General features: G+C 44.2%; 1 protein-coding gene across 3 annotated transcripts in view; it reads right to left on the bottom strand.

Annotated features, from left to right (window-relative positions):
• Nucleotides 1-15773: 15773 nt before the first annotated feature.
• Nucleotides 15774-27129, bottom strand: part of Adarb2 (adenosine deaminase RNA specific B2) — a 550519-nt gene continuing 539163 nt past the window's right edge. Inside the window, exons 7-8 of one of the 3 annotated variants that reach the window (XM_039095307.2) lie at nucleotides 25414-25592; nucleotides 15774-21744 (exon numbers count right to left, since the gene is read on the bottom strand). In XM_039095307.2, the coding sequence (XP_038951235.1) occupies nucleotides 21568-21744; nucleotides 25414-25592 (356 nt within the window). In that variant the 3' untranslated portion in view covers nucleotides 15774-21567. 3 annotated transcript variants of the gene reach the window in all.

The following is a 27129-nucleotide window of genomic DNA, read 5'->3' on the forward strand; positions in this document are numbered from 1 at the left end:
GCTTGTTCCAGATTTTTCTAGAAAACTCAGGATCTTGTAACACACTGGTAACCTTTAAAAAATGAACTGTATGACCAAGTTTAGCACCCTAGCCCTCTGGGATGCAGATTTATCTGGTGTGTTCTAGTGACAGGTTGTGAAGGCCCTTTTCCCGGTATCATGTATGAAGAAGCATTTACCTACCATAGTGATCAGCAGACAGATGCTGCTCTTTCTCAGGATTTCCATGTCCTGTAAAACCCCACCTGCCTGTTTTCTGCAGCAGAACACCGTGCTACACAAAGGTAGCCTTGTTTATCTGTCTCTACCTCCTAGCAACAAGCATAGGACCCCAGGTATTGGAGGTGCTGAACACTGTTCCACGAAACCCTCAAGCTTCTTCAAGTACCCATTTGTTTTTGCTTCTGAGATTGCATGAGAAATTCCACTCCTGTTGGTGGTGTGTGGAGAAATGAGCTTCTGAGGCCATCTGGTGATTAATTTCAACCTTCAGAATGTCCTGGCTCTGCCTGTCCACATCCCCAGCTCTGGCTTCCTCCCTACACCTTCAGGAGTCCCCGGGGCCATTGCTTGCCAGGCCTGGGAGGGAATTTCGGAAACCTGCCTGACACTTTGCTTTATTTTGAAAAATGACTCAGTGTGGAGTCAGCTGTGGAGTGGTACGTGGTGATTTTGTATGTCACACTGGAGGGATTCTGTACCCGGTGCGAGGACCGGCATCCTCAAGCCGTGAACCCACGGTCTCTGGTGGAGGGACAGGAACACTGAGGAAGTCCTGCTGCTCTGGGGTCACGACGGAGACAATTCTGTCTCCAGCCGCTCTTAGTGCAGACTTTCTTATGAGCTCCCCATTAAGTCTTCCTTGTTCTGGGTGCACAGTGCAGATTTACTGTTATGAACAAAACATTATATGTCTATTTGTGTGCATGTACAGACATTCTTTTGGGCCAATCACAGATGCTGAATGCATGTGCTGTCAGATATTCACATGTTTAGCCATGTTTATAATCGGATCTGGCTTCTTGGGAACACAGGGGTCTTCACCTGATGTATAGTTCAGTTACTGCCATTTTGATTTTGATTATTAAACTTTATTATTATTATTATTATTACTATTATTTAGTGCATGTGCATGTGCATGCTGTGTGCTGTGCATGTGTGTGCTGTGCATGTGTGTGCTGTGCATGTGAAAGTTACATGACAGCCTTTGGGAGTCAGTTCCCTCATTTTACTTCAGGTATCCTGGGGATGCAAGTCAGACTGTCAGGCTTGCTAGCAAGCATCTTCACCTACTGAGCCATCTTGCTGGCTTTAGTCTTATTTTGCATGTATGTAATGAAATACACTTAGATCTGCCCCATCTCACCCATAGTTTCTTCCACATCACCCTTCACTTCCTCTTCTCTACTTCATGCTGCTGTACAAAGGCTGACTTCTCTCCGATTCCTTTTGTCTCCTTTTTCTCCTTCCCCTTCCTCTTCTTTCTCCTTCCCTTCTCCCTCCCTCCTCCTCCCCTCTCCCTTCCCCATCGCCTCCTCTTTCTCCCCCACCCACCCCCTCTTACCCCTCTCCCCTCCCCCTCCTCCTTCCTTAAGTCTAATTTGGCCTTCCCCTGTGTACATGGATATGGGGCCACCTTGATAGCTTGGTAAACCTCTACTGCCGTCTTCGTATGTGTGTTATCAGTAGGGATTTTGCTTTTATATTTTGTACTAGGAATAGTGGGCAGCTGGTCTTGAGAATTATGTAAAATTGTTGACCCGAGTGTAGTCCGCCAGCCATATGTGAAAATGATCTCATATTTGACATTTCATCAGTGTCTGGCATTTTCAAACGTTTAAATCGTGTATTAGCCTGGTTATCATGTAATTAGATTTACTCTCGGCTCGTGATTTGCATTTCTGCCATCACAGAGGTTTGGCTGATCTTTCCTTGTCTTTGCTGAACATCTCCCCTGTTAGGGATAGTATCTAACTGTTTCACTTTTTGCTGAGGTTGGATTTTTCGCCTTGAATAATTAACTGATATTTTGACAACTGTGCAGGCTGCCCATATCTTCCAATCTAGGGATTTAAAAATTTTAATCTCTCAAGTTTACCTATTTTTTTTTCCTTTACAAGGTTTTATTTTTATATCTTATCCATAAAGTCCTTGCCTAGCCCAAGGACGATGTAGTTTTTTATGTAATCTTATAAAGGATTTCTCACTCCGATACATGGTGAGAGAGCTTTAGGTCTTTAAAATAACTTTTTATTTTATGTGTATGGGGTTTTTCCTGGCATGTCTGTCTGTGCACTGTATGCATACAGTACCCATGGAAGCCAGAAGAGGGCGTTCGACCCTCTGGACCTGAAACTACAGTTGGCTGCACAGGATCCTGGTTTGGTTCCCAGCACCCATTTTAAGTGGCTCACCACTGCCTCTGTCTCCGCCTCCACAGGATCTGGCGCCCTCTTCTGGCCTCTTCAGACATTTTGTTCACAGGCTACCTCACATAGACACAACCACCCACGTGATATTTTAAAAAATCGAAAGTATTTCTATATGGTGTCCAAAAAAGGAAAAGCAATTAATATTGGTATTGATTTTAATAGGTTAAATTTCCTAAGGGCTTGTTTTCCTTTTCCTTATGTTATATATGTTGGGATAATTTTAGACTTTCAGAAAACTTGGAAACAGCATGCAGGGAGAATTCCTGTGTATACCCTTTGTGACTAGAGAAAACTCAACACCAACAGATTGACAATAGCTCAAGAGCATAGACTAAACTCTTCAGACTTCTCTTTGCCTTTCTGAGTTTTCCCACTTATATTTTTCTGTCCCAGGGTTCCGTCCAAGACCCCCCCCCCCCCACTGCACTTCACCGTCATTTGTCCGAAAGACACCAGCTTGGTCCTATTTCTCCGACTTTGATAGTTTTGAGGAGTGGTGTCCTTTGAGGTCAAGTCATTACTTTGGGCTTCTACCTTGTTCGTATCACAGTTAGACTAGGCTGTTGGGATATATTTTATGGAAGAATGCTTCATGTTCATGGCATAATCTGGGGACACATCATATCAGTGTGACTTGACACATTTAGAAGGTGGAAGACCTTCTAAAGGAGAGGGGCACCTCCTTATTGTATGGGAAAGAGTTGGCCGTAGTTAATGTCTCTCCACTCTAAGAGTACTAGGTTTTTGACCAGCAAGATGCTCAGGTGGTAAAGATGTTTGCTGCTGTACCTGCTGACCCACATTCTATCCCAGAACCCACACAGTGGAAGGATAGAACCGACTTAATCCCTCAAAGTTAACCTGTGACCTTCACTTACACACTGTGGTACTTGCACACACATATTCACACTTTTTTCTAATATATATAATATGTAACATATAATATAGATTATAAAATGTATAATTAATATATAATATATAATGTATACTATATGACATATAATATATAATATATGTTTTAAAACTAGGTTCTGCCTCCACAACTAGGTACCCCCCCCCCCAACTGTTTTTGGAAACATTTCTTTCATTTAGCCTTTCCTTAGAATTGGGAGTGTGGGTGAGGTAATTTCTACCTTCTAAGGGGGAGGGGCACCTCCTTATTTCATTGGGAATATTCTATGAGGAAAATTTGTCTATTCTCAGCAATCATTTGTGTTTTACATTGTTCTGAGTAGTTTTAAGATTTTTATTGGTTTTGATTATGAGTATGCATGTGTCTATGTGTGTGTGTGTGTGTGTGTGTGTGTGTGTGCAGGTGCCTGCTGAAACCAGAGGTGAACAATGCCTCTGGACCTGGAGTTACAGGTGGTTATGCCCTGCCTGACGTGGGTGCTGAGAACCAAACTCAGGACCTCTGGAAGAATGGCCTCACCAGCCTCTTACCCCTTGCTTAAATAACCAGTTTACATGCGCATTTGTGTTACTTAGTGCTATGACCCGGAACTCATCCCTTTCTGTCCATCTACAGCAGTTCCATGCATGGCTATTGGAAGGATCTCTTTCAGGTTGATATCTCTGTTCCTGGACTCCACCTCCCTATTGTGCGTGTGCACTTTCTTCTTTTGACACCATTACCTTTTGATACAACAAGGTATTTGAGGCTCATAGTGCATTTTCCCTGTCCCTGACCAAAAACGACCCAATTCTCCATAGAATCGCTGGGCGAGGACATTTTCCTCCTGGATGATGTACAGCAGCCAAGATTCGGGTGTTTGTAGTTCTTGTTGCTGCAGAGAGGGAGGGAGGGCTATTATTTCTTGGCCAGAACAAGGAAATATGCATGCATTCTGTATATATAAACACACAGTATGAGGCCACACTGTTAAGAAGAACAGTTTCATTCACACATTCACAGCTCAGCACCGCGATCACATGCATGTTCATCCCTCCACACCACGTATCTCTCCAGCGGTCACCTACAGGGTGCTATTTAGTTTAGTTTTGATACTATCTACCTGGATATATTGGGTTTATTTGCTAATAAGACCCACAGGGTTCAAGGAAACATTTAAGCTTATTATGAAGATGATAATGAAGAGACAGATAAGAGGTACACGGACGAAGTGTGCATGGATCCCAAGTCCAGAAGCTTCTGCGCGGTGACGAAGCACAGACCCTTTCCAGCACACGGGCGGGTTCGTGCACTTGATTCTGTGCTACATGTATTCTGTAACCCGTTATTTCCCCCAAATATCCTTCCATTAACATCTTTGTCTCCATCCTCATTCACAGTTCCCTCTCTGCTTTCAGGCATGCCCACACGCGTATTTAAATCTAGATGCCACACACAAAAGGAAACAGTGGTATTTGTCGTCCCAAACCTGGCTTATGTTAAGAATGTAATGCTCTTCAGTTCTCTATGTGTTCCTGTCTACATCTTGGTGACTGAAGAAAATCACACTGTGCAGACGAACTAGGTTTTTCTTATCCTTTCTTTCCCCCAAGTATACTGAAATCTCTAATTTCTCAAAGGGAGAGGCTGTGTCTTTAGAGGCTCTTGAAACGGTCAGGAAAAGCATTCGCCGTTGACGCTCATCAATTAGTCAGATCTAACGACGTTGAGTCGTGAGCGATTCTCTGTCGACTGAAGCTTCGGACCAGGCAGCCTTGCCCACTAGCACCGTGTATTCTGTGACACAAGATCTCGTTCCCAGCGCTGTTTTTTTTTTTTTTTTTTGCGTTCTCCTTCAGTGACCAATAAAAATCCTTTGATGATAAGATAAGCTTCTTGAGATGGAGGAAAGTGCCCCCTCTACAGGCCAGCCGAAGAGCAGCAGACACTACAGGCGCTGGAACTGGCTTGGGTTTCTTAGCAAATGCAGACCCGCCTGCTCCGGACCGGTTATGTGCTGTGGAACCTTATATTTTAAACTTTTTGGTCACTGAACCACCCTCGTCTGTGATTGTATCAAGACAGTGCTCTCTCTTTATGACCTTCCTTCCCGCTTCTGCATGATCTCCCTCATCCTCCTGTCCTCACCTGGACTATTTTGCCTCTAGTAATTCCTCCCCACTTCACGTGCATTTTATCCTTGTCCCCCTTCCTCACATGTGCGCTACAGCTCCACTTCCATTTTTCCTCACTGGCCCGGCTTCTTTGCTATTGTGAATAACCCCAAAACCCATCCATGTATAATCAGTCGCCTCTGTGATTCTCCATGAGATTCCAACTATAACCGAGTTTTGTTTGTTTGTTTTCATTTTTCAAGATAGGGTTTCTCTGTGTCCTGGAACTCACTCTGTGGACCATGCTGGCCTCGAACTCAGAGTTATGCCTGCCTCTGCCTCCTGAGTGATGGGATTAAAGGCTTGTGCCACCACTGCCCATCTATTATAAAATTTTCTGGTGTAGTTAGGTCCTCTAGCAATGCTCTTAGTTTTGGATCACATGTTAATGTATTATTCCAAGGACTAAGAGGTGCTGTTTCGGCATACAGTGTAGACAAAGTGGGAATAACATAAATCTGGACACAAGGCACAGTTTTCTCCTGATGTCTAATAATAATGGGTCAGTTAACAGGCTGGTGAAATATTTTCTTGGGCTGAAGAGAGATGGCTCAGAGGTGAAGAGCACTGTCTGCTCTTCCAGAAGTCCTGAGTTCAATTCTCAGCAACCACATGGTGGCTCACAACCATCTGTAATGAGATCTGATGCCCTCTTCTGGCCTGCAGTCATCCATGCAGGCAGAAAGCTGTATGATATATACATAATAAACATTTTCTTTATTTTCCTTCTCTCTTAAATGCCGACGACAATGACACCAATAACAAAACAACAAAACAAAGCAACTGCACTGTCAATATCTCACCTCAAAGGGGATAAGGGATAATTTTTTTTTCTTTTCTTTTTTTTTTTTTTATTAACTTGAGTATTTCTTATATACATTTCGAGTGTTATTCCCTTTCCCGGTTTCCGGGCAAACATCCCCCTCCCCCCTCCCCTTCCTTATGGGTGTTCCCCTCCCAACCCTCCCCCCATTGCCGCCCTCCCCCCATAGACTAGTTCACTGTGGGTTCAGTGATAAGGGATAATTTATTCTCCTCTGAATGACCACGGCCTGGGAACACAGTTTCAGGTCACCTCAAGTTCTCTGTTCCAGTGTGACAAGAGTCTAATGAATGACAGAACAAAGAGTCATGAATCAAGGCACTTCTCAAACACATCGGTGGGAGGCCAAAGCAAAGCAGGGCAACCTCTGGCCTCAGACGCTGTCTCGAGAAAACTCTTGGCCCTTTGCTGGTGAAAACTGCTGATGTATTCCAAGAGATCTTTCACCTCTTAGTGACGAAGATGTTAGGTTAGGTAGCCAAGGCAGAGCTATTTAGGGGCCCGAACTTGCAATGTTTCAACGTCTCCATGACTGTGGAGTTCTAGTCAGTTAAGCTTTGTGGAGAGTTCAGTGGAAGGTGCAGCTGGGTTCCAAGAACCTTTGTTCACAATGACAGCTCACATACGCCAGGAATTCGGGTTTTGAGTGCTATCCTATGTGCTTCACGCAGTCGCTCTGAGGCCCTCCGCTTCTCAGTGCTTTCTCCTCGCCGTAACAGATGAAACCTATTACTTCGTGTGCTAATTAAAAATAAAACCGCTGCTTTTTATTTTCTCCCGAGTCCCTTTCCGTGCCTCCGACTTTGTTTCCTCCTCCTACCTTTGTCTCCTTATTTTCCTCAAATATCACCTGCCACTCACTGCTCCAGTCTGTTCTTGCTTGAAATGCTCTGATGGTTTTCTTTGATTTTCATTTGCTACGCTTTCTACATTATCACTGAGCTATTATGGTTTTCCATACGACTTCTATGCCGTGTTTGCTATTCAATTTCTTTATGCTTTCAAGTTCTGTTTAATCAACATATCTGTCAAGTTCTGATACCAGATATCAGGAAGTGTCTGCTTTAGCTTCTTTTCTTTTCTTTTCTTCCTCTTCCTCCTCCTCTTCTTCCTCTTCCTCTCCTTCTCCTTCTCCTTCTCCTTCTCCTCCTCCTCCTCCTCTTCTTCCTCTTCCTCTCCTTCTCCTTCTCCTTCTCCTTCTCCTCCTCCTCCTCCTCTTCTTCCTCTTCCTCTTCCTCTTCCTCCTCCTCCTCCTCCTCCTCCTCCTCCTCCTCCTTCTTCTTCTCCTCCTTCTCCTCCTCCTCCTCCTCTTCCTCTCCCTCCTCCTCCTCCTCCTCCTCCTCCTCCTTCTTCTTCTTCTTCTTCTTCTTCTTCTTCTTCTTCTTCTTCTTCTTCTTCTTCTTCTTCTTCTTCTTCTTCTCCTTCTTCTCCTCCTCCTCCTCCTCCTCTTCCTCTCCCTCCTCCTTCTTGTTCTTCTTCTTTTGCTGTGATATAAACATCATGACCTAAAGCAACATGAGGAGGCAGGGAAAGGTTTATTTGGCTGACAATTTCAAGTCCAGCATTAAGGGAAGTCAAGGCAGGAGCTTGAAGACATGTCTATCTGCTATTTCATGCTTCTGACCAAGAATCTTACTCCACAACTAAAGGAGTCTGCTAGGAATCATGGCGGATGTATTCTTGCTAGCAGGCAGGCCGGCTAGCAAATTCTCTGATTCTTTTTTTAATTAAAAAATATTTTATGTGTAAAGGTGCTGTGCCTTCAGGTATGTCTGTGCACCATGTCTGCCTCTGATGCCTGAGGAGGCCACAGAGGGTATCAAATCCTTTGGGATTGATTTATAGGTGGCTATGAGCTGCCCTGTAGGTGCTTGGAAATTGAGCCCAGATTCTCTAGAAGAACAGCTGGCATTCTTAACTGCTAAGCTATTTCTTCAGCCCCTACGCAGTCCGGACTACCTGCCTAGGGAATGGTGCCGCCAAAAATAGTTTGGCCACTCTTACATCAGCTAGCAATCACGGTAATCCATTACACACATGTCTGCAGGATAACATGACCTGGGTAATTCTTCAATTGATTTTCTCCCCAGGTAATTCCAGGTCAGGATAACGATTAAAGCTAGCCAGGATAACACCTATTCTTTTTGTTATTCCCAAGGACTTGGTCTTGTGATTTATTCTCAGTAAGGCTCAATACATATTTACTTATTAAAGAGTTTGGGAGCTCAAAGGGTTACTATGGTAGCTACCTTGAGCCCTTTGTACGATGAGCAGATGATTTTCCAGTAATGGTGGGAAAATGGGGATCATCCAGGAGAGTAGGACGTGGGGGAAAGCATCTGCCTTGATTCTAACTCCACCATTACTGTTAGTCACTTTGTGCTTACTTTCGTCTTCTAGGACCTCATCTCATGTCACCCTTTGTAATGGTCCTTCAATGCAGGTGTTATCATTCTATTAACAAGTGAAGAGTTGGAGGTGCAAGAGAGTAAGTATGGAAGCTTTCGGAAAACACAGCGGACAGAGGTCTTTCTGACATCAGCCGGCCTTTGTGAAATTATCTTCTGCTCATTGTCAGAAAACAACTCACACACACACACACACACACACACACACACAAATCTGGCACAGGGCAAGAAAAGCAGCGAAGAGTGTTCTGCAGCTCGATTATGTACAAAATGCACTTAAGGGTAAAGTTGCAAAGTGGATCCCAGTCTGAATTTTACATTCCCCCTTTCTTTTGGACGGATGGACATGATAATCTGAACTTGATAATAGATTGTGCCATCCACAGAGTAGCCCCTGTCTTCACAAGTGATCTTTCAGGGTAGTACTGGTTCTTTTGAAATGCAAATAGCTCTTCCCAGGGAACAGAAAATTTCAAGACACCAGTCTTTGATATTTATGCAAAGAGGCTTAATGGCCGAGTTAAATTTATGCAGTCAGGAGTTAGACTGCTTTCCTTGAAAGAGAAACTCCAGCTAGGAAGAATGCCTGGGTCAGGGCCTGTGAGGACAAGAAGTTTAGGAAACAGGAAGACCTAGGAAAGGCAATGGGCACCTTTCCTGAGCAGTAGATTAGAACACGCCTCCAGAGAAGATGAGCTCTGTTCCTGGACTCTTGCCATGCATGCTAATTTGGGAACTGCACCTCTAAAGTCTTCATATGCTAAGGTGGGGGAAGGTTCTTTATGTCAATTAAATATTTGCAAAAATATTCCAGGCTACCTACTTGAGAAATTGTGTGAGGGCTCCTTAGGAGCCATATTGGTTGGTGTGCATGGGGGCATTCCTGTCATTTGGAGGTGCCCTAGATCTGGGCTTCAGGGCTTCAGGCACCCTGTGCTCTCTTGATCCTCCAGAGTTCATGCGGAAGTAAAGGCGCGTCTTTTCTCCATTCCATATTTAGTCGCACGAGCATAAAGCTTCATTGCCTTTTAGTCATATGTTATGGAGATTTGTTTAAAATAATAAAAACGAACAATTATAGCTCGTTCCCTTCTGCTTTCTTCATCCGTCTCATGACTTCACAACGATGAAGGCATGGGACAGACCGTGAGTGTCTCCCACTCCGTAGACTTGAGTGAAGTTTAGCGTAAGTATTGGCCGAGAAGTCTCGTTGGTCTCTTTTGAAAACAGATTCTCAGAAACTCTCTAACTCACCAGGACAAGCTTAGAATCTCAACAAAAGTGACCCTTGCTATGCTGAGAACAAAAACGAAGAACGATTTTCAAGAGCAGGAAGAAATATTTCCCCTTTTTAAACACAGCAAAAGATTCCTTATAAAGGGCCGCAGTTCGTTGTGGACGCCAAGCTCCTGGACACATTTCCATAGCGGGGAGACTTCCCCATCTGGCTGATGCCGGACGCAGAGCCTGAGAGGAAGCCAGAGGTGCGGGATTTACTGAGAGAGCGTTCGTGCGTTCAGAACAAAGGTATCGAGAAGAGTGCCAGGGATAAATTGGGCTTCAGCTTGATTCCATGGGGAGATTGTAAAGAAGAATTACACTCCCCGAGGGCAAGAAGGGCAACTTTTGTTTTCCATGCCAGTCTTGGATTATGGACTCCCCTGAGAATGGGGAAGATGATGGAATTAAAGTCAATAGGTTCGCATGGTGGTGGGCGCAGAACCTGAATAAGTACATCCAAGAAGCACAAAAGAGGAGAAAGGTTTAACACTTCCAGCATTAAGGAATGCATAGGAGCTGTTTCCAATGCTTGACTTCTCTGAATGAAGGAAGCGTGAGGATTTCATTTGGGAGCCCGAGTGTGTCTGTATGGGTTGGTATGTGTGATAGGGTCAGGCACATTATAGAGCATGCGCAGTAGGGGTGCGTTCCTGAGCATTTCCAGTTTAAGGTCTTGGTTTCAAAAGGAAAGAGGGTAGAAGCACTTTTAGGTTTGCTCAGTGTTGAGTCTCGGAGTGCTGTCTAACTTAGAGAAGCTAAAATGGCAAGGTAGTAATGCTTGCATTTGTGCCGAGTGCCTACAAAGATTAGCCTGGCCTTGCTCGAGTCTTGCTTTTATGTTGCCTACTGCGTTGCTCCCATCATCAATAGAAATGCACATTCCTTTGCTTATTTGAACAGTTATTAAATAAAGCTGTGTGCAAAGCACCGAGGGTGCCTTAGTAAAGAATCAGAGCAAAGTCATAAGCCTCAAATCTGGGTCTTGGTAGAGTTTCCATGCTGGCCAAGGTTTTCCTCCCGTAAGATTTTCCAGTGACATCTGGTTTGTGCCTAAGGTGAGTTGGGTCCAGGGTAGCAGTGGGAACAAGGTCATATGTTCAAGGTCAATTCTGGAGGTTTCCCCTGCCTGTACTGGTCCCTGAATGGTCCTGGTTATGTCTAGAAGATCCAAACTTCTTTTCTGAGCATGCCCACTTGAGCTCCGTATGTTGAACGCTCACCCCTCCGACTAGCCTCCTCGGTTCCACTGCTCTATCTTGTTCCAGTGAAGTCTCTTAAGGAACCACCTATATTTACAGTCTCTCTCTATGGTCTCAGTATCACCTTATTTTACAAAGTCAGAACGTCTAATGGCATCTTGGTCTTAACACTAACACCCCTTCTCTTAGTTGCAGTGAACAATTGCTCTAAGTCTCTGTACTTTTGTTTTTATCCATGTTGCTTATGCATGTTAGGAAAGTGTTCTGCCACTGAGCTATATCCTGACCAATCACTTTTTTCTGACATTTTTTTCTTCTTCTCTTAGATTCTAAAAATTGCACCATGTTACTCTATAGGACAACTCATTGTCATCTGGGAGTTAAATTCCCTGTTCTGTTCTCCAATACTTCCTGCCTCTTGGGGACTAATGCTCTTGTCATTAATATTATGATATCTTTAAGTGTTGTTGTTTATAAAGGTAAGTCACTCCCCTGAGCTACCTGTTAAGTGTGGCTACAGTTCCTGACAGAGCAAAGCAGCTTGACAGCCAGAGAGATGACCGATGACCCTGCCGGGACTAGAAATCCATTTTCTGAATCTGAAGAATCAAGCTTCCGCTCTTTTGCCTGAGCTCACTTCTTCTCAGAAGCAAACTTAGCTCTTGTCGAAGAGTTCGTGAAATTTACTTTTTAGAATAAGGGCCAGGTATTTGTCAAAATGGTATAGCTAACCTGAGTTCTGAGCAAGGAAGCAGGCTACATTTAAAAACGCCAGTGTTAGGGCCTGGGGTAGCTCATTCAGTACAGGGCTTGCCTTATAAGCATAGAGACCTGAGTTCATTCCCTAGCACCGCACAACAACCAAAGCCAGGCACTCGTAGCATATGCATATGCTTATAATCCCAACCCCGGGAAGTTAGAAACACACATTACTGGACTCACTAGCCAGCCAGGCTAGCTTTCTTGGAGAGTTCCAGATTCGAGCTCAGAGACTAGTTATACAGTTACTGAAAGAAAATGATGCCTATGGTTGATTTCTGACTTCCACATGCATGTACACACACATGTACATGCACATTCAAAAATGTTCACACACAGACATACCTCTGAAGTTCTTTCTGAGTTCGATTTTAGGTGTAGTCAAGCAATTTTTAATGGAAGAGTAGGGGGCTGAGAGCGACTGCTTTGAGGTGTATCGTTACTTGGCCATCGTTGTCGGTATCGTCGTCAGTATCGTGATCATCATCTCGATCATCTTGAGCTCTATTCATGCCTCATCTTCTTCTTGAGACAAGGTCTCTGGCCAAAGCTGGTCTCAAATTCAATCTAGAGTCAAGGGTGACAGAGCACCTCTGAGCCTCCAAATGACTCTACCTCTGAAGTTCTTGGACTGCAGGCTTGCACGCACCACCATACCAGTTGATGTGGTATTGGGGATCTAACTTAGAATCTCATTCATACTAGGCAAGGATGCTCCCAACTGAGCTGCAACCCCACTCATGCCTTTGCATTTCATCTTCTGCGTGTCTTTTCTTTGAAGCTGGCCCTTTAAGGAGAGTGGCTTTCCGAACCTCAGTGGAAGGAGTGTATTTCTGTCATCGTGTGAAACTCGACTAAAGGAACTTGATTTAACAGCTCCAAAGTAGACAAGGGTGTGATCAATCACAGAGCTGAACACCCACAGCTGTGGCCATTTCGTCCTTCAACCTTCATGTGTACTGATCGCATTTTAAGAGTTGGAGTAGATTCTAAGTTTCTCTCCTTGGGAACAGACGCTGAGCTGAAACCTTTTACAAAGACAATATATCATAAACTTCATGTTCCGTGTTCAAAAAAAAAAATCTCAACAAGAAAGAAAAATGCCACCAGAAAGATGTCTCTGCTCCAGGCTAGGGCAGGCAGGGATCTGACTGGCTTGAGGAATGCTTTGGATGGGTATGTAGAACTATTAAGTTTAAAGGGGTTACCAAGACCCTGGCCACTCATTTCCAAACATGGTTGACCATTTTTCCCCGTAAGAGGGGGTTTCGCTGTGAGTAATATCAAGCAATGGGTAAAGCGGCACTGAAAGCAGCTTCGGGGAGATAATATAAATTAGCTCAGAGACCGTTCTCTCCTACACATGGGAGGCAACTCCTGTTAATGGCTGATGCTCAAGTTCTTGAAGCTTAGTAATGCCAACAGGGTGACTTCAGACGCACACGAGAGCTGTCTCGCGCACCTCTTGGCCACACGTTCAACGACTTGTTGTTTGTAGTTTTGAGACAGGCTGCCACTAAATAGCCTAGGCTGCCCTAAAATTCATGACAATTCTCCTGCCTCAGCTTCTTTAGTACTGGATTATAGGTGTGAGTCATTATGCCTAGCTTAAGAAAAAAAAAACCATCTGTGGAAATAGTTTTATTTCATCTTATTATCCGAGAACAGGATTTTACCCACACAGGCACCACACGAATCCTCTGTGCCCTCAGGGGCCAGCAGGGGGCATCAGATTCCCTGAAAATAGACAGACAGATGGCCGTGCGTGCTGGGAATTCAAACTTGGCTCTTTGAAAAAAAATAAAATGGCCAGTGATTTTAACCACAGAGCCATTTCTCTAGCCCGGATTTTTTTTTTTTTTTTAATGTACTGGGCATTAAACTCAAGGCCTCATACATGCGAGGTAAGAGTGCTACCATGGAACTATAGCCCTACCCCCCAGATGGTATCCTTTATTTTGTACTAGTAGTCCTATCTTAGTATTCTCTCCGCTAGGGGTAACTAACCATCAGGCTCAGGGCTGGGGAGATGGCTTCATCGATAAAGTGTTTGTGTGCAAATATGGACACTGGCATTTGGGTGTCCAGACCCTGTACAAAAGCCCTCAGGAGGTGAAGCAAGGGATTTCTGTGGTAAGCTGGCTACCTATAACTAGCTAAACTGGTGGGCTCCAGATTCAGTGCTTCAGTGAATAAAGTGGTTCATGTTCAAAGAAGACATCTGCCATCAACCAGTGGCCTACACACACACACACACACACACACACACACACACACACACACAGGTTTTGTGCCCATATGCCCATATTCATTTGAATATGCATATGCATGCACATGTACATTCACACACATACATCATACCACACACACCACACACACCACCACTACCACACATGCCACACATACAGACACACACATCATATCACACATACAAACACGCACACACAGATACATAGATACACATACATACCATACACACATGCACACACAGACACACACACACCATACACACAGACACGCAAAGACACACAGATACACACACACCACATACATGCACACACAGAGAGATACACAGACACATACACCACCACCATCACCAGCACCACCACACATACCACACATGCGCACACACACACACACACCACACACACACAGATACCACATACAGACACACGCACACCACACATACACACACACAGACAGACCACACAGATACCACATATACCACACACACACACACACATACACACACACACACACACACACACACACACACACACACACTCTTAGAATACTGATACTAAACCGAGTATGGAGGAAACCGATCTTCCCACAGTCTGTTTTAGATCCTACTTCCACTTCTGCCTGACACATCACACACCCTCACCTAACCTGAGCACCACTCTCACTAATGCAAACTAAATATAACATGAGAAAAGGGGGAGAAATCCGTATTCTGGGTTAAAGCGCATGTGTAGTAGAATTTCAGATACATTGTAAGATAAGAATACTTTGAAACAAAAGATATTACTCAGTCCTTCAAATATGTTAGTGTAGAGGACACCTGTTCAACATATTTTTTATTCTTTTGTTTATTCCTAGGGTAATGGGAGAAAAAAACCCCAAAGATCTTTTCATTAGCAAATGTCCCTTTATGAATATATTTGTGCCTAAGCCCATGTCTCTGGAAAGAAGCAACATATGCTATTGGGGTGATATTAGACTGAACTCTAGAGTGTTCAGTCCATGCAGAGTTAGAGTTAGGCTGTAGCCACCCCCTGGGGAAGCTTTAGGCTTATTGTATGCCCCAGTATCCATTAGGATCAGTGTTCAACTGGACAGTTGTTGGCCATTACCGTATTTCATCTGATAACTGAGAACATATCGAATCTTGGCAATGTGTTAACATTTTAGTGCGTTGTAACACTGTGACTTCTTTGAATCCCCTGGGAAATCTTGTAAAATTGTAGAAATCTCATTTCCAACACTCAACAGTGAGAAAACTGAGGTTCAAAGTTACCCATGAAGTCACTCGAGGCTTGAAGACAGGCAGTTTCATTCCTAGGTCCATGATAGTTTTACTAATTTGAGTACATACATTCTAAAAGGGCAACATCTGGGCTAGGAGCCTTTACTCTGGCATATTCTGATAACTGACGTGATCATTACTAGAGAAAAAGATTTTAGAGATGAATATTCTATTTCTCTGAAGAAGGTAGGCCCACGTCAGGCTTTACCTAAGCCCTTTATATTACAGTGTTTCAGACAACCCTTAATATAGTGGTTGATGAAAAAGGCCAGACAATCCAGGAAAGAACAACTTTACTTGATATTTTTATTCACTTAAGAGAAACATTCACTTATCAGGTATCACCAAAGTGCAATTTACAGAACTTAGAAGAGGCAAATTAACATATGTAAATTCATGTTGTAAGGTTTTGGATTTTTATTTTACAAATATTACAAATATACATCCATTGATACAATATTGCCATTCAATCATGCTTTTTTTATGTACATACCTTCAACTAAGAATGGACTTTTTTTTTTAATGTTCATTTTACTTAAAAAGTGCTGAAAATTAGCTGGGCACTGTTGGGAAAGATTTCTTTAAATTGATTCACAGACTTCTGGGAGATAGAAATCGGGTGCCCATGTGAAAGAGGCACTAGAATCCAGATAATTTTTATTTTTATTTTCAAAAGGGTATATCATCTCTCCAACCTCTAAAAAACACGAGTTGGGAAATAAGGTGGTATTTTCTCCAGGTTTTGAGACTGTACATTTCCCTGCAGGGGCGCTATTGTTTGGTTGAAATTTCTTGCGACATGGCCACTGGCGATTCTTTTGGTTAGAGGTCAGATGAGATGGACATGCTCTGGGAGTCCAGAAGGATCGCTGTAAATCCACCCAAGTCACGCTATCACGTGAACACATAGGGAGCTTCCTGACCGTAAGCAGCAGTCTGTCTGGTACTTCACTTCTCTCGGGTACACCAGGGGATCAGAACAAACAGCAGACGTTTAGCAGGAGGGAAGCACGGACAAAAGGAAGGTGGTGGTGGGAAGGGAGAAGTGAGTCTAAAGAAGTAGAATTGCCGGGAAAATGAGCAAACTCGTTTTCTGGTTTCCCAGACTTGGGGTGGGAGGAACTGTATGGGGACAATGCTCTGTTCTCTATGGCATCTCTCCGGTGGCCTCCACATATGCCATTTTGTGTCTATTTCCTTATTTCTCCAGCATCACTTATCTGCTTCATATGTGGAAGAAGTTTAACAAGAGCCACCGATACCTTAGCATTCCCAAAAATAGTTGTTTCCACGATCAACTACGAGTCAGAACCATGGGCAGCGCCCAGGAGTCAATCTGCTGGCTCCAAGCCTTCTATCCATAGAATATAACGATCTGCACCCCATGTTTCCCCTATCACTTCCCTGCCCCACACCCCAGCTAAAGGTTGATTTTGGTGCTATCACCTTTCCCGGGGCAGCACTTTGAATTCTCCACTCCTTCACGAACTCTGTAAACATCCAGAGCTGGGGGTAGTTTTAGAAATGTTCAGCATGGTCGATTTCTTAGTCCTATACAAGATTGTAGATTCTGAGAACTCTCCTCGATAGGAGTGATGGAGAAACAGGCTTTGCTGAATGCTGAGACTTGGGCGGGAAGCAGTGGTCACAGCAGTCAAATGGTAGCACGTAAAAAGGAAAGACATTTTCTAAATTTCCTTTGGTTGCTATTAGAAAGTGGTCATTATTATCTTTCGGGCCAATTGGGTCATTTTATTAGAATGGCTTCTTAAAAGTGATCATAGAAGTTTCCCTAAGTAAAAAAAATGTCTACTATATTTAAATTTCAATTGTCTCTTTAAATTTTTTTTAAAACAAGATACTATAGACTCGTCTTGAAATTTATAATCTAAAAATAGTATTTCATCAAAATACTGTAACTATTCTATTCTGGGCATTGGTATTACTATGTATTTACTGTTCATGGCTCATCAAATATGGTAAACACTATACAAAAAAGCACTTAAATTTATTGATAAGAACTGTCCTGTGAGAAGGAAATTATATGGAAAAAAATATGAGCTATGCATCTTTTGGAAAAGCAACTTAGCCTGACATCCGTGAGAGACAAAAAGGACATCACAAAATCAATCATAGTGTGATAGATATATACAGGTTCTAAGAGGAGCACAGAAATCAAAAGGAAACGATTGTTAGAGACTTGCAAATCTTTTCCTTGGCAAAAACCCCAATCCAAAGAAATCCTAAATCCAATAACTTGATATTTTACATTGTTGTGAAATCTTTTGCTACAGGTGAGTGAGCAGTGCTTTCGTGTCCTTGGGGCCTTTACCATGGGCCTCAGTCCTATGGGGAGGCTCACAAATGATCAGACACTGGTGTTTTGACTGAGAGCCTGGCAGGAAACCCTAATGTGCTTATCTCCCCAATAGGAAAGCAACATGTGTTTTGGAGACAGATAAAGATAATGCTGACTCCTATATGGAGTTTAGGAATGAGACTCAAAGGAGGTAGATACAGAAGACAGAGGATTTGAAAACGAAGGGTGTGAAGATCAAAGAGATTGGGCTAGGGGAGGAGGGATGGCTTTGGGATAAATCGGATATATAAGAAACAGTCAAGGTGGCTAAGCTGCCTGCCCGCCCTCTTTATATTCTAACCACATTCTTTTGGATTCGTTTGACTGTATTTGTTTTCAGGGTGACTAATAGATAAATATCACCTATTTACGTTTCACTCTCGTGGAAACTTCAGAAGGGGTATCGCTGAGGCACCCCAAGACACTAACTCAGTAGTTAAAATGCAAGGCAGCCTACAGCAGTGTTGTCACTGACCCTTTCAGGGTTTATTCCACGTACACTAGATGCTATGCCCAATGTCTTATGCCATTCACACTCTGTACATCTATGCACACCAGACCCTACACCAGATTCAGTGCCTGACTACTTATGAGTGGGTGGGGTTTCTGCAGGTTAAGGGCTACACATATATGGTCCAATATGGTAGAGGTGTGCAATCCTGATGTAGCTACCTGCCTGCTTCAGATAATAAATGTACCCAAGCCTTTCATTCTTCGTCCTTAATACCTCTTTGTGTTTTCCAGTTTCTTGAAGATCGTCTTCCCCTGACTTCTGCTTCCAAGCATGTGGCAGGGTTCACTTTGGATCATTTCAGTACACCTCTTTTCATTGAAGAGATCCAGGGACCCTCTGCCTCCTTCCTCCCACCTCCTTTATTTCACAGTCACTCTGACAAGTATCTTGCAAGCTAGTCAACTACTTAAAAATTTTTTTTCCTGCGATGTCTCTTTGGAAAATCCCCAGTTTCTTAAAATTGCACTTGTAGCGTTAAAAACATTCTTTTACCACTATAAAAACTGTGGATCCCCTAGCTCTCCTATATAGGAGTCTCCTGTTGGCTTAACAAGTGATTCTCAGGACTGGAGAGTTAACTCAGTGCTTAAAAGCATCTTCCAGAGGACCCATATTTGCTTCCCAGCACCCACACAGGGTGTCTCACATCTGCCCTGACACATCTCACTCCAGTGGCCCTGACACCCTCTTCAGCCTCCTGCAGGCACCTGCACACACATGCACATACTTACACACAATCACACACACATACATGTAACTAAAATAAATAAACAAATCTCTATGCTAGTGCCCAGGGGTGGAATGAATCCTCCGTTCAGAAGGAGAAAATAATCTTTAGGAGAGTTCGGGTTGTGTTTGGAAAAACAGCACTTTAGACATCGTGAGTCATGGACCTAGCCCTGGAATTTATGCACACGATGGTGCCGGGCAGCAACTGCTTTCTCTGTCTCATGCAATGGCCAAAGTGTGGGTGTTCATGAGAATCTGAAAGGGGCCCATTCTGCTTCTTTCCATCTTGTTTTAGACCTCGAGGTTAATGCCAATTATTATTTATTTTTATAACCAACAACACCGTTTGGAGCTCACGTCTCTGAAGTGCTGTGTGCTCTTCAGTCAACAGCTCAGAATACAAATGATTGGAGGGTGGGTCATAGAGTCCAGCCAGGAAGTAAGTGTGCCTAACGGTTGAAGGACTGCAGCTAAGCCACATTCAGCTCTCAAGGTTTCTTGGGTTTCTAAGCTTCCTCCTAGTGATATATCAAGTATCTGAGATTCCTGTAAGTTGGCCTTTTGATCTTAGCCTTTACCCTGAGTTAAGATTCCACTTTACTCTCCATTTGCGAGTGACCCGAGTCACTTATTTGCAGAAACACTGCATGTCTTTGAAAGTTTATCTTGAAAGTATTCCTATAATGGCACACATATTCTTTTCTCAAAGGACACTAGTGATGCAATCTCATATTATTCCAAGGAATTAATATCTCTGCTCTTCTTTTTTATCGAACCAGATAGTGGCAATTCAATGTGTTTCATGCTTGCTGCATTCTTATGATATCTGCAATATAGGATGGGATAAATGCGACATGATGTAATGGTTGAAATTTACTGGGGACCGAGGAGCTGGAATTCTAATCAAGAATCCCACATCCTAGAAGTGGTTTCTCTGATACTTGAAGAACAAAACAAAATGAAACAGAAACTGTAATGCATCTCAGATGGGATTGAAAGGGAGTTGTTTATTTTTAACTTTATGTCTATGATACTTTGCCCGCATTTATACAGGTGTACTGCATGCATGTGTGGAGTCACTGGAGCTGAAGTCATGTATGGAGCTGCCGTGTGGAAGTTAGGAACTCAACCAGAGCCCTCTATGGAAGCAGCAAATGCTCCTAACTGCTGAGCCATCTCTCCAGCCCATCAGATGGGATTTCTTAAAATAGAAAAGATTAGACACATGTTAACTAGCTTGATGAATGTTAGAAACGAGCTCCGAGTGTTAAAAACAATTAGTTCAAGAAACATTGGTTAGCAGCATGCCTCCCCCTGGCCTGTAATTTTTCCCTCTTAGGGATGATGATCTAGGCTAAATATTAAAGAAATCTTTGTCTACCCACGAACGCTGATGCCTGTTCTAAAAGTGGCATGACTCTGTCCCTTTAATCGCGGCCGCTATGGTAAGACATCATCATCATTGTTATTTTCTTCATGCAACATGATGATCAAGGAACCTAAAATGATTGATTGAGAGCATGTTGAGTGGTGTGTGTGTGTGTGTGTGTGTGTGTGTGTGTGTGTGTGTGTGCGCGCGCGCGCGCGCACGCGCGCATGCCTTCTTTCTAATAAAAATTCACTTACAATTTAGAATTTGACCTAAGACTCAGCTTCGTTACTCGTAACTAGCAGAGAGGTTACTGGGTAGTGGTTAACCACCCTATATTTCTCTCTTCCATGGCTGTCCTTGTCTGTGAAAAGCAATGGAGACATTGTCATCAAGTGGATAGGCTTGGGTTTGTTTGCAACATTCTATCATTGACCAGTTTAAGAACAGAGTTTTCTTAGCTCATCGATCATGACTCTTTCCTGTCTCAGGTAACTATCCCTTTGTGTCATAAGCGTAGCTTTCACCTTAGCTGCTCTTCAACACTGTCTGTCTCAAGTCCTTCTTGAAAAAAGTTGGAAAGGTCTGAATAAATAATGAGAACAACATAGCATTCCTGTTGGGTTCTTTGGAGTTGGGGAGCCCATGGCTTTCCTGTTCACCTGTGGCTTATCTTGAAGTGCCATATAAACTTGTGCTGGTGAGACTCGATCACACCACTAGAGAGGCCCTTGGAAGGGGAGGGAAGCCCAGAGGAAGGTGCATGATACTCCACTTTAGTACCACTTTTCAGTCTCGCCTCTGGGCTCCCCTTGCCTGGACAGATAATTTCCTTTTGACACCCAGTAAGGGATGGGGCTGATACAATGATGCTTCCTTCTATCTCTAGCTATGGTGGACAGGTACTTGGAACTAACAGCCCAGGGAGAAGCAGCAGGACCCAAACTCAAGTGTAGTCTCTCATCCACACATGAGGCCATGTGTTCCTGAACAATGAAGGAGAACAAAGGTCAAGAACTGATGGACACACCACACCATCATACGGCTTCATCCTCTCCGGGCATCTCACTCTGGTCCAATAGCCAAGGAGTCTAGCAACTTAGAGACTTAGTAGAAACTGATCTTGCTCTGGTGGCTTTCTCACCCAGGTGCCAAGACCAGCTTTCTGAAAAGCCTTGAAGAGCTGCTGTTTAACAGACTGGTAGGTGTGAGCCCCCCGCTTGGCTTCACAGTACATGGAGGGTGTGTCTCCGTGGCCTGGGATCCGTGTGCTTAGCTGTGGAAAGAAAGAGAAAGTCTGTTCAGCCTGTCATGTGAACACAAGGAGTTTCACAAGCCAAATACTAGCTCAATCTCAACCTTTTGCTTCTCCTAACACTACAGTGGCAGGGCTTTGGGAGATGGCTTATTTGGTAAAGTGCCTGGCTCACAAGCTTGGGGACCTCAGTCCAGATCCCTGATATGAGGTAAAAAGCTGGATGAGTTTGTGCAGCACTGGGATGGTGGAGACAGGTAAGGGCCTGAGATTAGCTGGCTAGCTAGTCAGCCACTTGGTGGGTTTCAAGTTCAGCAAGAGACCCTATATCAGACCCAGCATTGACTTTTGGCCTTCAAACTCGTGTGCATATGCATATGCATTCTCTACCATGAACATATGAACTCGCACATACACATACATGTGAAAGATCAAACTAAACGAAAGTGCATTTGTCTGAGTTTTCTTGGAAAATTTTGTAAAAAACCCAATTGATAAGGATACTTTCCTTCATCAGAAGTTTAGATGATTAGCACATGTATAATGGGACACGTGACTTACCTTCTATTAAGAATTGCACACTGCTTTCTTAGCTGAGTGTAATGACACATACTTATAATCTCAGCACTTGGGAGGCTTAGGAGGACAGCCATGTTCAAGGCCAGTCTGGGATATATAAGAAGACCCCAACTCAAAAGGAAAACCCAGTAAACCCCAGAAAAAATCAGGATGGCATTGATAATAAAACCTGATTAGGTGGAGAAGGGTTGCCAGGTTGGGTTTGTGTACTAACAGCATCATGGCAGGCAGGAGAGAAGGACTTTGAGTTATGTTGTTAGTCAACTGGGAAGGCAGTAAAAGTAGAATGTTATTGGATCTCAGATTCATAGGAGGCAAAAGTTGGAACAATGTGAGGCAGGGAGAACATCACTGATGTCTTTAGTTCCCCAACAGAAGGGCAGGAAGGCAAAGGGCAGGCCCACGGTAGGGAAACTTTAGATAACACTGCAAGCTCTCCCCAGAGTGTTTGTAACCAATGTGTCAACTTTGAGGACAACAAGAAGAAGAGGACCTATTTGTTTAGCAAGCAAGAAGAGCCTGTGCTTCCCCAAACCTTCCAAACTCTTTGGAAGAACTGAGACATGGGAGAAGGGATTAGAAAAGGCAGAGAGTTCTAATCAGGACTGCAGCATATTGTGCCCTAGACCCACATCTGCATGACTGTGACAGGCAGAGGCAGAGGCAGAGGCAGGGGCAGGGGCAGGGGCAGGGGCAGGGGCAGAGGCAGAGACAGGGGCAGGGGCAGGGGCAGGGGCAGGGGCAGGGGCAGGGGCAGAGGCAGGGGCAGAGGCTGGGGCAGGGGCAGGGGCAGGGGCAGAGGCAGAGGCAGAGGCAGGGGCAGGGGCAGGGGCAGGGGCAGAGGCTGGGGCAGGGGCAGGGGCAGGGGCAGGGGCAGGGGCTGGGGCAGGGGCAGGGGCAGGGGCAGGGGCAGGGGCAGGGGCAGGGGCAGGGGCAGAGGCAGAGGCAGAAAGGCAGACAGTTACAGCCAAATAGATAACTGCAACCTTTAACATTCTTCGGGTAGACAAAAATGTTTGTTTGTATATCTGCTTTTCTACTGGTTGATATACAAATCCAGACATGATTATTGGGTGTGCATGTCATATGGGTGAACCTATGTGTGCAGGTACATATGAAGACCATGGATCAACCTCAGGAGTACTGTTCTCCAGGAACAGCCAACTTTATTCTGTCTTTCTCTTTTCCACCTCTCTATCTCTGTCTCTATCTTTCTCTTCTCTCCTCTTTCTTTCTAAGGCAGGGTCTCTCTCTTTTTTTTTTTATAAGGCAGTGTCTCTCATTGGCCTAGAGTTTGCTGATTAGGCTAGGCTGGTTGTCTGGACAGCTAAGTCCAGAAATCCATTAATCTCTGCCTCCCCATTTTTGGGACTACTGGTCAACCCTGCTGGACCTTTTCTCATGATCTCTGGGGCTTGAACTCAAGGCCCTGTGCTTGCAGAGCAAGAGTTTCATTGATTGAGTTATATCCCAATACAGAAGAATGAGCAAAATGCTTTTCTTCATTAGCCCATTTTTGCTATTTGCATTATATTTTTAATTATAGTCTGCTATTCTTTAAAAGCACATAAAAGCCTGCATTTCAGTTTTAACCACCCAATTGTAGTTGCTATCTATTGATGAGTGGAAGCAGATTCTGAAAGATTCTTGTGGTAGAAATGAGCAGCCTTTGGGCTTCGGGAAAATGCTAACCCCTACAGTCACATTTTTGAAATTTAGTTGGAAATCACCCACTTTCTCCCCTTACTTCTTCCTTTCCTCTCTCCCTCCCTCCCTTCCTCCCGTGTGTGTGTGTGTGTGTGTGTGTGTGTGTGTGTGTGTGTGTGTGTGTGTACATGACCTAACATGCATTTGAAGGTTAGGGGGCAACTTGTGGGAGTCAATTCTCTTCTTTAACCACGCAGGACTTGAAGACTGAACTTGGGTCCTCAAGCTTGGTGGCGAGTCCACTAAGCCACCTTTCCAGCCCTTGTCTATTTTCTCTGAGGAGTAATTTCTTTATCTATGAACTTGGAATAGTATGAAATCCCCTCTTTCTTTTTCAATGTTTAAGAAAGAGATCTACTATGTATGTCGTGGTTTGGCTTTAAATGAAAGATTTTGTATGTGACTTTGAGTATGTTGTTCCAGCAAAGCCTTTGCTATGTTTGGGTCAATCAGTAGAGGCTGAGAAGTTGTCATGAGGCTGTTTGGACCTTGAAGAAATGTTGTCTTGTTGGAAAGTGTGCACTTCATCAAGTAAAGTATAGGTAAGGGTTTATTATATGTGAGAGCTTGCAGCTGCACTAATCTTGGTCCTAAAGACACCCCCGGCAAAAATTGAAGTTCTTACTTTTGATTATGGCTAGCTATAGTCAAAAGGATTGAGATTTATGTGGGTTGTCTGTTCTCATGAGCTGCAAAGGGCAAGATAACTTTGGTAGCTGGAACCTTTCCCAGGCCCAATTGGCTTTGTATAATGTTTGAATAAAGTAACTTGCTGGGTGTCCGTCTTCCCTGAGAGGCTATACCCTTCTGCTCCTTCAGAAAATGAAGCATCTTGTGAGCTTCTCTTTCTACTGCAACACCTACGGACAACATCAATCAATAATTACATTATTTTATTTTATGTGTGTGCTTGGGTGTATGGCTGTGCACCACAAGTGTGCAGTGCCTGCAGGGGCCAAAAGAGGGCACTAGATCTCCTGGAACTGGAGCTGCAGACAGTTGTGTGTGGCCACGATTTCTGAAGCTTTACTTAATCACAAGTTTAAGTCAAGTGCACTTAACCACAGAGTCTTCTCTCCAGCCTCTTTATATACCTTTCTTATGACACCCTGCACAAACCAACTGGCCTAGTGTGGTGGCAGTAGGTGTCCACCAATAACCTTCTTTGCGACTTGATTTCACAGAGACACATTCACCAAGCCCGGATGGTTCATTTGGGGAGCAAAGCTGTGAGGGCACGGAGGAAATTCCTGGGCAGCAGTAACCCTGGGGACCACTTCGCACATCCTGTTTCGTGGTTACTGCAGACCAAATGATGTCTCTTTTTCCTAGAGCTTCCTCGGGGTTTTAACCCGAGCCCAGGTACAGCTAATTTTCTCCCCGGAAAGGACCGGTGCGACCTACCCTACCATGCAGCCGTGCCCACCGAGCAGAAAACACGTGCTTGCAGAGCCGGGATGAACCCCCACAGCTCCTCTTCCCAGTTGTGGCATTAATGATCTCCAGGTCGGCACTGCCTACGACCCAGTTGGCACTGAAGTGGGGAGACTTTCCTGGCTGCCGGGCCTCGGCGTTACTCACACCTGTCACGAGAGAAATGGGAGGCAGTCAAGCTTTCCGCTCAAACAGGGCTCCTGTGAGAGCAGATAATCCTAAGTAAAGTTTGGGTTGGAACTGGAATGAGACATTCACATAAACACCATCCTGTTTTTCCTCTTTCGAAGACTTAGGAGGTTGGGGATTTGGCTCAGTGGTAGAGTGCTTGCCTAGCAAGTGCCAAGGCTCTGGGTTCGGTCCTCAGCTCTGGGGGGGAGGGGCGGGGAAGAGACAAAATAACAAATAGTGTCGAAGGCATGGTTTTACCTGTCTAACTGGAGGTTGAAAGCTAAGTTCAACTCCGATGAGAGCCTTGTATTAAAACCCATTGCCGGGATCTGCTGCTAACCTTTTAATTGGAAGGATTTTATGGGCAGATCTTTCATCTTCCGTGAATATATGTTTGTTGAATGAAGTAATGACCAGAGCCACTTGAAAATTCTAAGAAGGTGACTTTATTGGCCACTCACTCAATACCACAAATACAAGATTAGTAAACAGTTCCTGAAAGACCCTTTGGCTTATGGTTTAGTTTTGAGGAAAAGACCTCTAGTTAATTAAAGGATACATACATACATACATACATACATACATACATACATACATGCTCACATGCATGTGCGCACGCATGCACGCACGCACACACACACACACACACACACACACACACACACACACACACACACACCACACACAGGGCTATAAATTGAGCTCAAGGCCAGCCGAGATACCTGCTTCCAAGTATAAAAGAATCAAGAGGGCTATGGACATACAGCCCAGGAGCGGAACACTTGCCTAGCACATAGGAAACCCTAGGATCAATTCTCAGCACAGTGACTCCATTTTTCTAGATGACAACAAAGAACAAACCAAGCTTGGGTTCTTCTAAGCTAAGGTTCCCTTGTACCTGGGTGGATCTTGGACTCATGAAGAATCTTGCCTATGAACCTTCCAGAATTTTCATTAAACCCAGGTTTTACAGAGTACCTCTCCTCCCCTGTTAGACCATGAATTCTGAAGTCCAGGTAGGGTGCAACCCTTATAGCAATCCTTCATACCACAGAGCAGAGAGAGGAAGCCAAGACGCCCCACTGTGGGAGATGCTCTCCCCAGCAACCTGGCATATCATTATGCTTTCTGGCTTACACGCTCAGCTCTAGCCTTACTTCCTGCTTGGTTATCTTGCAGTACTCCTCATCTTTGATTAGGACTTCCCAGAAATGTTGGGGGAAGGTTTCTGGTAACCTACAGTGAATACCTGCCCTCTCTGATCATCCTTAGGATCCACCCAACACAGCCATCTGTCTGGTGATTTCTCATTTTCTTTCCCTTTTGAAGGTTATGTTTGCTGACCCATCACCCCGGGAAAGGATCACGTAGATAAAAGCATGGTTTGGAGCCATGTGGCCCAGATAAATGCTGCCAGATGGTATCCACCGCAACCTCATGCACAACAAATGGCACCATCCTATGTCCTAAGCGATCTACAGTATGGCCAGTCTTTGCTCAGAGTCTCAGGGACCC

This window comes from Rattus norvegicus, chromosome 17 (assembly GCF_036323735.1).
Source record: "Rattus norvegicus strain BN/NHsdMcwi chromosome 17, GRCr8, whole genome shotgun sequence".
Taxonomy (NCBI): Eukaryota; Metazoa; Chordata; class Mammalia; order Rodentia; family Muridae; genus Rattus; species Rattus norvegicus.